Source organism: Mercenaria mercenaria, unplaced genomic scaffold (assembly GCF_021730395.1).
Source record: "Mercenaria mercenaria strain notata unplaced genomic scaffold, MADL_Memer_1 contig_2228, whole genome shotgun sequence".
NCBI lineage: Eukaryota > Metazoa > Mollusca > Bivalvia > Venerida > Veneridae > Mercenaria > Mercenaria mercenaria.
Window position 1 is genome coordinate 57,999 of NW_026460273.1, and position 11,504 is coordinate 69,502.

Below are 11,504 nucleotides of genomic sequence, written 5' to 3' on the forward strand. Positions count from 1 at the left end.
GTTGGGTCTTGAATTCTATCCTCGGGCAGGCGTATGTTCTCTGTGAAGATTTGATAAAAGACATTATGTCTTAACTTTTTCGTACACGCCTCTGATAATTCATGTGGGGAAGTGGTAGTTACTTGTGGAGAACATTTGCCCCAATACAGAATTCAACAACCCTGGTTAGGTTAACTGCCCACCGTAACATGAATGAAATACTATTTACCAAAGAGGTTAAATTCAAGAATGACTTTGTCCGGAGAATATTTTCTACATGCATGGAGGGATTTTGAGGAAACTTGGTACAATTGTTCACCATTATGAGACAAAGTGTCATGCGCAAGAACCAGGTCCCTAAGTCTAAGTTCAAGGTCACATTTAGAGGTCAAATGATGCAAGAATGAAAACGTTGTCCGGAGCATTTCTTCTTCATGCATAGAGGGATTTTAATATAACTTGTCACAAATGTTCACCACTATGAGGTGGAGTGTCATGCGCAAGAACCAGGTCCCTAAGTCTAAGGTCAAGGTCACATTTAGAGGTCAAAGGATACAAGAATGAAAACGTTGTCCGGAGCATTTCTTCTTCATGCATAGAGGGATTTTGTTATAACGTGTCACAAATGTTCACCACTATGAGGTGGAGTGTCATGCGCAAGAACCAGGTCCCTAGGTCTAAGGTCAAGGTCACACTTAGAGGTCAAAGGATACAAGAATGAAAACCTTGTCCGGAGGATTTCTTCTTCATGCATAGAGGGATTTTGATATAACTTGGCACAAATGTTCACCATCATGAGGCGGAGTGTCATGCGCAAGAACCAGTTCCCTAGGTCTAAGGTCAAGGTCACACTTAGAGGTCAAAGGATACAAGAATGAAAACCTTGTCCGGAGCATTTCTTCTTCTTGCATAGAGGGATTTTTGATATAACTTGGCACAAATGTTTACCACCACAAGACGAAGTGTCATGCACAAGAACCAGGTCCCTAGGTCTAAGGTCAAGGTCACACTTAGAGGCCAAATGTCAGGTACAAGAATGACTTTGTCCGAAGCATTTCTTCATGCATGGACGGATTTTGATATAACTTGGCACAATTATATACCATCATGAGAGGAAGTGTCATGCACAGTTCCTTTCTTTAGAATTACTTTCCTTTGTTGTTACTATGAATAGCTTATATGTAACTTCTTCATTACTAGTCTTATCAAAAAAATCTAGACCACTTTTCTGTAGTACAACATACATGCTACATCTAATTTTGAGATTTATTTTGACCAATCTCTACCTGGTAAAGATTTTTTTGAGGACTTACAATTTTTTTTTTTTTTTAAAGATTAACTTCCCTTAGTTGTTACTATAAATAACTTATATTGTAACTTTTTTTTATAATTGACCATAGGGAAAATCCAAGACCACTTTTCTGTGGTACAACATAGATGTTACTTTTAAATTTTAGGTGTATTTTAAGGTCTCTCTACCTGGTAAGGAATTTTTTTTGTGGACTTAGGAAATTTGCTGTGACGGGCGTATATTGTGACATTCTGGCACTCTTGTTGATAGTTAATTATTGGTGAATCATACAGAAATGTAAAAGTTCTTGAATATCTTTCAGTAAGTTTGATATAAAGTATTTCAGTGTTTGTACCATGGTCATACTTTTGACATTTGAGTATATCCTTCCACATAAATGTGTACTTACATCTGTATAAAAGTGTTATAATTTACCTTTTCAGCAACCAATGATTCTGAAGAAGATACCTATGCTGTATAGCCTTCTGCTTCAAGACAACAATGCCCTTGTTCAACACACAGCTTTAGAATCATTTACACAATTTGCCGAGAGTACACCATATGAAACACTGGTACCTGAATGTTTGGGGGACAATCAACAGTTACAGAATAATGTTGTGGCTTTCCTTAGCAAGGTAAATATTTACATACACCAGAAATATATCATTTGCTTTTCGTTTCGAAAAAAAACCCAGATTCAATTCGAGCATTCGTAACAGTAGAATCAGCAGTCTAATGGGGGGCACTTTTGGATCACCTTTTGTATGAATATATTTAATCAAAAGTGAAATGGTTTAAGGAGGTAGGTTACCTTGTTACAAAGGGGCCTCCGTGGCTGAGTGGTTAGAGTCGTTGACTTCAAACCATTTGCCCCTCAACGATGTGGGTTCGAAACCTCATTTGGGGCGTAGAATTCTTTAGTGAGGAAGCCATCCAGCTGGCTTACGGAAGGTCGGTGGTTCTACCCAGGTGCCCGCTCGTGATGAAATTGTGCACGGAGGGGCACCTGGGGTCTTCTTCCACCATTAAAGCTGGAAAGTCGCCATATGACCTAAAATTGTGTTGGTGCGACAATAAACCCAACAAAATAAATAAATAAATAAATACCTTGTTACAAGGGTAAATTCAAATTACAGTCGAATACCGTTACCTCGATATTCAAGGGATTGTAAAAAATGCATCGACGTATCCGAAGTTCAACGTAACGATATTGACTGTCTGGGACAGCTTTGTACTTGTGTCGGACGTCTTTACTGTCATTATTATATCCAATGCTTTGTTTTTGAGAAGGTTTGAAAGGGGAAAGAAATAATATAACGTAAATACGATTTTAATTTTATTGACAAAAAACATCTTAATTAAATAGTACATACTTACATTTAAGTTTTAAATTTTTCAAAATATACGTGTAAACATTAGCATTTTATTCCTTCCATAAACAAGTCTGAATGTTCAAAGTTGAGTTGTCACTTTGACTGTGCTTCGATAAGAAAAAATTGCCTGTGTAATACGTATATTGTACCTCAATCCTAAATGGCAGATACAGAAAAACATTTCATCCAAATTAGTTGTTATATTGGAAAACAAGTTGCCCGCTTGCACGCTGTTTTATAAGACTAATTACTGGGAATTAAATGCAAAGATTTGAATTGGATTAAAGATTAAATTACAAACACACTAACTTTATTATGATAAATACATCGCCGGAAAAATAGGTTGCTTTTCACACCTTACAAATAACATGGATATTTTTTGACACGTGATATCGACAAAACCAGGTGTAAAAACATTACAGGGACTGAAAAATCTCATCGAGCTAAACAAAATATGAAGCTAATCATATCGAGGTAATGATAAATAATTACATTAGAATATATAGGGAAAAACGGGACCGACTAAAATACATTGTGCTAACCGGAGTATCGAGCTAACCGATATCGAGGTAACGATATTCGACTGTAGTTGAACCGCAGCACATTTTTGTATTTCATGTAATATGAAGTTTTAACTGCTACACTCTTAATTTTGTTTGTCTCTGTCCCCTCAAGTTTAATTTTTATCCGGGTTTGAAGAACATGACCCTCCAAAGGTATTTTATATTGAAAGAAGACGGATACTACGGATTTTTAACACTTTTCAGTGTATTTTAGTTCCATTGATATCCGTAAAAGTCTGCATAATTGATAATTTTACTAGTATGCACGTTATCTTTCTAATAAAAGCTTAAAATGTATATGTAGCGGGGCTCGTGTTTTCATGGTAACGCATTTTCTCTCAGTTTTAGCTCGACTATACGAAGTATAAGGAGAGCTATCCTACTCGCCCCAGCATCGGCGTCGGCGTCTTTCCGCGTCCCCACCTTGGTTAAAGTTTTGGTGCACTTTCTCTTTTTTCAACTTATCTCTGTAATTACTTGATGGATTTGATTCAAACTTTAAATACTTATTCCTCATCATCATCCACATCATCTGACATAAGGGCTGTAACTCTGGCACCAATATTTCATGAATTATCCCCCCTTTTACTTAGATTTTCAGGTTAAAGTTTTGAAGCACTTTCACTCTATCAGAGTTATGCAGCTTGTGTCATATAGCGTGGGTGATGATGCTGAACAACTATTTTAAGTTTGAATCAAATCGTTTTCCATGGTAACATCAGTTTAATTCAAGAAACCACATTTTTCTACCGAAATTTGAACGAATTTAGATCATAGTTTTAGTATATAAGTAACAAATTATCAACGGAACTGAAAAATAGGTATTACAAATCAAAATGCTAGATTTTTTATTTGAAAATGGCCGTAACATATAACCTTTCACCCAACTATATTCCAAATCACATTGGTTACTATCATCCATTTTTAGCTCATCTGATTTTTTGAAAAAAAATGATGAGTTATTGTCATCACTTGAGCGGTTGTCGGCGTCGGCTTCGGCGTTGCCTGGTTAAGTTTTATGTTTAGGTCAGCTTTTCTCCTAAACTATCAAAACTATTGCTTTGAAACTTGGAATACTTGTTCACCATCATAAGCTGACCCTGTATAGCAAGAAACATAACTCCATCTTGCTATTTGCAAGATTTATGGCCCCTTTTGTACTTAGAAAATATCAGATTTCTTGGTTAAGTTTTATGTTTAGGTCAACTTTTCTCCTAAACTATCAAAGCTATTGCTTTGAAACTTGGAATACTTGTTCACCATCATAAGCAGACCCTGTACATCAAGAAACATAACTCCATCCTGCTTTTTGCAAGATTTATTGCCCCTTTATCCTAAACTATCAAAGCTATTGCTTTAAAACTTGCAACACTTGTTCACCATCATAAGTTGACCCTGTACAGCAAGAAACATAACTCCATCCTGCTTTTTGCAAGATTTATGGCCCCTTTTGGACTTAGAAAACATCAGATTTCTTGGTTAAGTTTTATGTTTAGGTCAACTTTTTCTCTTAAACTATCAAAGCTATTGCTTTGAAACTTGCAACACTTGTTAACCATCATAAGCTGACCCTGTACAGCAAGCAGCATAACTCCATCCTGCTTTTTGCAATAATTATTGCCCCTTTTGGACTTAGAAAATCATTTTTAGCTCATCTGATTTTTTGAAAAAAAATGATGAGTTATTGTCATCACTTGAGCGGTTGTCGGCGTCGGCGTCTGCGTCGGCGTCGGCGTTGCCTGGTTAAGTTTTATGTTTAGGTCAGCTTTTCTCCTAAACTATCAAAGCTATTGCTTTGAAACTTGGAATACTTGTTCACCATCATAAGCTGACCCTGTATAGCAAGAAACATAACTCCATCTTGCTTTTTGCAAGATTTATGGCCCCTTTTGTACTTAGAAAATATCAGATTTCTTGGTTAAGTTTTATGTTTAGGTCAACTTTTCTCCCAAACTGTCAAAGCTATTGCTTTGAAACTTGGAATACTTGTTCACCATCATAAGCTGACCCTGTACAGCAAGAAACATAACTCCATCTTGCTTTTTGCAAGATTTATTGCCCCTTTTGGACTTAGAAAATCAGTTTTCTTGGTTAAGTTTTATGTTTAGGTCAGCTTTTATCCTAAACTATCAAAGCTATTGCTTTAAAACTTGCAACACTTGTTCACCATCATAAGTTGACCCTGTACAGCAAGAAACATAACTCCATCCTGCTTTTTGCAAGATTTATGGCCCCTTTTGGACTTAGAAAATATCAGATTTCTTGGTTAAGTTTTATGTTTAGGTCAACTTTTTCTCTTAAACTATTAAAGCTATTGCTTTGAAACTTGCAACACTTGTTCACCATCATAAGCTGACCCTGTACAGCAAGCAGCGTAACTCCATCCTGATTTTTGCAATAATTATTGCCCCTTTTGGACTTAGAAAATCATTTTCTTGGTTGAGTATTATGTTTAAGTCAACTTTTCTCATAAACTATCAAAGCTATTGCTTTAAAACTTGCAACAGTTTTTCACCATCATAAGTGGACACTGTACATCAAGAAACATAACTCTATCCTGCTTTTTGCAAGAATGATGGCCCTTTTTAGACTTAGAAAATCATGGGTAGGACAATATTTCTATTACACAAAAAAAAATCAGATGAGCGTCAGCACCCGCAAGGCGGTGCTCTTGTTTTGGTTGAGTATTATGTTTAAGTCAACTTTTCTCATAAACTATCAAAGCTATTGCTTTAAAACTTGCAACAGTTTTTCACCATCATAAGTGGACACTGTACATCAAGAAACATAACTCTATCCTGCTTTTTGCAAGAATGATGGCCCTTTTTAGACTTAGAAAATCATGGGTAGGACAATATTTCTATTACACAAAAAAAATCAGATGAGCGTCAGCACCCGCAAGGTGGTGCTCTTGTCTTACATTCTGCATAACATTTCAATATAACTACATAAAAGAAGCCAAATATTGATTTTTATTCAGAGCTAAAGACTCCTAAAAATATTTCAGCAAATAATGGTTATTTGAAAATAGTTAAAATAAAAAAAATGCACAGAATTACGTACTTTTAAGACAAAAACTATTAGTTTTGCACGGTAACTGACACGTAACGTCATGACGTCAGTGACGTCATTTTAAGGAAACATTGTTTTGAAGCGTTTCTGCGGCAATTTATTCATTATTTCTGAATTAATAAACCATAAAACATCAGATCAAAGACAGGTACATGATTTGTTTTCAAAAGAATGAATATACAAACACATTTAATTTGTGGTAAACGTCGTCGTAAATCGTCACGTTAGCTTCCGGTTGGACATGCGCATATACAAATATGAAGGTAACCTACCTCCTTAAGTCAGAGGTCTTACAGTTGTGTGATAGAATTGTACTAACTTGAGTTCCTGCCTGCCACTGAACAGAGATTTAGTAGATGTGATGTGCTGCCGTTTTTCAGTTGTATATCTTTTCTGTCAACCTCTTTCAGCAATCCAAAAGGCCCAGAAATCAAACTGGTTTTTATCTCGACTATACGAAGTATAATGAGAGCTATTCTTCTCGACCCGGCTTCAGCGTCAGCGTCTTTCTGCGTCCCCGCCTTAAAGTTTTTTTTACACTGTCGCTTTACTTCTGTAATTACTTGATGGATTTGGCGGGGCGTATGTTCTCTGACTATTTGATAAATGACATTGTGTCTGAAATCATTAGTCCTCCATCTCTGATTCATGTGGGGAAGTTGGCAGTTACTTGCAGAGAACAGGTTTGTACTGGTTCAGAATCCAGGAACATTGGTTAGGTTAACTGCCTGTCGTTATTTGACTGAAATACTGTTGAAAAACGGCATTAAACCCAAAACAAACAAACAAACACATCATATGACACAAGGTGCATAACTCTGGCACCAGTTTTTTCATGAATTATTCCCCCTTTTTACTAAGAATTTCAAGTTAAAGTTTTGATACACTTTCACTCTACCTGTGTTATTACTGAATGGATTTGATTCAAACTTAAAATAGTTGTTCAACATCATCACCCACACCATATGACACAAGGTGCATAACTCTGGCACCAATATTTCATAAATTATGCCCCCTTTTGCTTAGGATATACTTATATAGTGTTTTGATACATTTTATCTTTACCTCTTTTATTACTTTAAGTTTATATTTTTGACATAGACTCGGGCTATTGTGCAATATCTTCATCCACAATTGAAAGCATTAAACACTCCAGTGACAGCTCTAGTTTCAGATGTGCACTATCCAGCATCGAAATAGTCGAGCGCGCTATCTCCTGTGACAGCTCTTGTTAACTTAACTGTTAGAACAATAGAAGCTGTTATACTTGCCCTGGCATCAGCATTGCTTTTAATTGTAAGCTACTCGATTTCACAACTTCTTTGATGGTAATGATTCATTATTGTCGCTGAGAATTGATGCTGTCCCCCTCCCTCACCCTGCCACTCCCCCACCTCCAAGTTGATGTATGTATTCAATTCTTCCTCAAATCCTTTCCATATCTTTCTAATATTAGTTGGTAGAATCTCCCATTTTCTTTTGCATTCATTTTTTTTTTCAGACAGCTGAGGTGAGTCCAGGCTTTAGAGAGCTTACCTATTTGAAACAGCAACATGAAAAACTATGCCAACAACACGACAACATTGATATCCAAGTGATAGATGGGCTGCAGGCTAGTGATAAACTTAGGGAAATTACGAAAGAAGCTAATGGAGATATGCTTGATGACATTGAAGAGGCATATATATTTTCTAAAAACTATCATCATTGTTGATCGTCAGTCAGAATTGGTCCAAAGCTTCATTGTCACCAATAATGTACATAGTAACGTTGAAAAAATATTCTGTTATCTGAGAGAATATTCAATAAACAGGCACAACTTTTAGTCATATTTCAGGAAGAATTTTCAAACAAAGTGCGTTAGTTTGAACCATAATGAGCAAATCTGCAACACAAATCCTTCAAATAGTAAAATAGCACAGTGAAATAGGAATCACTTCGGTTCAGCTGTGTATCTTTTCACCTAGTTAAGATGAGATAAACAATTACGAAATGAAGGTTTTTTTTCGGTATTCGAGCAAAGTGATTTACAGAATTGGACTGGCAAATCCACGAATCACATTAAGGATTAATGTTTGATTTGCCAATCCTATTCTGTCGTTCATTTCGTATTAATACGTAAAAAAATGGTCTGTCTTCCAGAACGTGCATATGTACATGTATTATAATGTATGTCTTGAAACATCAACGTCTATTACCCTAGTTTTGACATGTTTCTAGCATTTTTAGCCCACCATCATCAGATGGTGGGCTATTAAAATCACTCTGCGTCCGTGGTCCGTCCGTCATTCCGTCCATCAGTCCGAGCCCACGAATGAACATTTGTTGGGTATAGAGAACAATAGATAACGGTAAATCCTATTCATTTCGTAGTGTTTATTGGGTACTTTTTGTAGCATATTGGGTACTTTTTAACAAAAGAAATACCCAATAAAGGTCCATCTGTGGGAACGTCCGTCCGTCCGTTAACAGTTTCTCGTTATCGCATCTCCTCAGAAACTACTGGGGGGATTTTGACCAAACTTTGTCAGAATGACGTATTCGTACCCTAGTTGTGTCCCCCTGAAAATCAGACTGGTTCAACAATTTATAAGTGAGTGAGTTATGGCCCTTTGTTTATTTCTATAATTTACATAGATTTATATAGGGAAAAACTTTGAAAACCTTGTTGTACAAAACCACAGAGCCTAGGGCTTTGATATTTGGTATGAAGTATCATCTAGTGGTCCTCTACCATGATGATTCAAATTCTTTCCCTGGGGTCTAATATGGCCCCGCCCCAGGGGTCACATGGTTTATATAGACTTATATAGGGAAAAACTTTGAAAAACCTCTTATTCAAAACCACAGGGCCTAGGGCTTTGATATTTCGTATGTGACATCATCTAGTGGTCTTCTACTAAGATTGTTCAAATTACCCCCTAGGGTCAAATATGGCCCCGCCCTGGGGGTCACATGGTTTGCATAGACTTATATAGGGAAAAACTTTTAAAATCGTCTTGTCCAAACCACAAAGCCTAGGGTTTTGGCATTTGTAATGTAGCATCACCTAGTGGTTCTCTACCAAGTTTGTTCAAATTATCACCCTAGGGTCAAATATGGCCCCCGCCCTGGGGTCACATGGTTCATATAGACTTATATAGGGAAAAGCTTTTAAAATCTTCTTGTCAATAACCTACAACATTCTTTGGACGACATGTATGGTTTTGAGTGACAAGATGAACCTTGACATGAGTTGACCTTGATTTTGACCTAGTGACCTACTTTCACATTTCTGTAGCTACAGCCTTCAAATTTGGACCACATGCATAGTTTTGTGCACTGAAAAAAACTTTGACATTGACATTGACCTAGTGACCTACTTTCACATTTTTGAAGGTACAGGCTTCAAATTTGGACCACTTGCATTGTTTCGTGTTCGGAAATGAAATTTGACCTTGATTTTGACTTAGTGACCTACTTTCACATTTCTCAAGTTACAGCCTTCAAATTTGGACCACATGCATAATTTTGTGTACCGAATCAAACTTTGAACTTTACATTGACCTAGTGACCTACTTTCACATTTTTAAAGGTACAGGCTTTAAATTTGGACCACATGCATAGTTCTGTGTTCCAAAATAAAATTTGACATTGATTTTGACATAATGACCTACTTTCACATTTCTGTAGCTACAGCCTTCAAATTTGGACCACATGCATAGTTTTGTGCACTGAAAAACAAACTTTGACCTTGACATTGATCTAGTGACCTACTTTCACATTTTTGAAGGTACAGCCTTCAAATTTGGACCACATGCATAGTTTGTGTACCGAAACAAACTTTGACCTTTACATTGACCTAGTGACCTACTTTCTTATTTTAAAGGTACAGGCTTCAAGTTTGGACCACATGCATAGTTCTGTGTTCCGAAATAATATTTGACCTTGATTTTGACCTAGTGACCTACTTTCACATTTCTGTAGCTACAGCCTTCAAATTTGGACCACATTCATAGTTTTGTGCACTGAAAAACAAACTTTGACCTTGACATTGATCTAGTGACCTACTTTCACATTTTTAAAGGTACAGGCTTCAAATTTGGACCACATGCATAATTCTGTGTTCTGAAATAAAATTTGACCTTGATTTTGACCTAGTGATCTACTTACACATTTCTCGAGCTGCAGCCTTCAAATTTGGACCACTTTCATAGTTTTGTGTACCGAATTGAACTTTGACCTTTAGATTGACCTAGTGACCTACTTTCACATTTCTCGAGCTACAGGCTTCAAATTTAGACCACATGAGTAGGATTGTGTACCGAAACAAACTTTGACCTTGACATTAACCTAGTGACCTACTTTCACATTTTTAAAGGTGCAGGCTTTAGATTTGGGCCACATGCATAGATTTGTGTTCAGAAGTGTAATTTAACCTTGATTTTGACCTAGTGACGTACTTTCACATTTCGCAAGCTACAGCCTTCAAATTTGGACCACTTGCATAGTTTTGTGTATCGATATAAACTTTGACCTTAAGATTGACCTAGTGACCTACTTTCAGATTTCTCAAACTACAGCCTTCGAACTTGATGCACATGCATAGTTTTGTGTACAAAGAACTTTGTCCTTGAAATTGATCTAGTGACCTACTTCCACATTTCTCAAGCTACAGCTTTCGAATTTGGACCACATGCACAGTGTTATGTACGGAAGTGAAATTTGACCTTGAGCTAGTCTGTAAGTCTGTTTCTAGAATTTTATTTCAATTTTGAACTCCAGGTATACCAGCTAATCAAAAACTACAGTAACATATAGTGACCATTTCTTTTACAGGACATAATATTATTATTTGTGTTGCATCAGATTCTTTAACTCTTAATACCTGCTTCACAGAAGAATCCTATCCCTACCTGTTGCAATATCTGTGTGACCGGATATAATTGTGTTGTATGCACTTTATTCTGTGATTTTCTTTCTTATTTTTTTGTTTATTTCAGCCTGCTTTAAAGAGGAAAAGATGTCAGAATACTGAAGTAAGTTTTTCTCTCCATCTTTTAGTTAGAAAAATAGTGATTGTACAGACAGGTGCTCTAGATGTAAAGGCAAACAATAAAATCTATAAGAAGACTCTTTGAAGTATGGAATACAACTTTAGAAGTGAAATAATTGTAGATTCCATTCGAATGAAACATGGAACACAATAAAGCAAAATAGTATCAGATTCGGTTTAATTTAATCTGG

The 11,504-nt window shown here is 36.4% G+C and overlaps 1 protein-coding gene across 1 annotated transcript in view; it reads left to right on the forward strand.

Moving 5' to 3' along the window:
* The window catches only part of LOC128552281 (uncharacterized protein C1orf112-like), a gene marked incomplete at its 3' end in the record, with an annotated part of 67,746 nt that extends 56,450 nt beyond the window's left edge, over positions 1 to 11,296 (forward strand). Inside the window, exons 14-16 of the mRNA XM_053533311.1 lie at positions 1,714 to 1,905; positions 7,780 to 7,956; positions 11,261 to 11,296. Coding sequence (XP_053389286.1) covers positions 1,714 to 1,905; positions 7,780 to 7,956; positions 11,261 to 11,296 — 405 coding nt within the window. The remainder of the gene's footprint in view (positions 1 to 1,713; positions 1,906 to 7,779; positions 7,957 to 11,260) is intronic.
* Between the last annotated feature and the right edge of the window lie 208 nt (positions 11,297 to 11,504).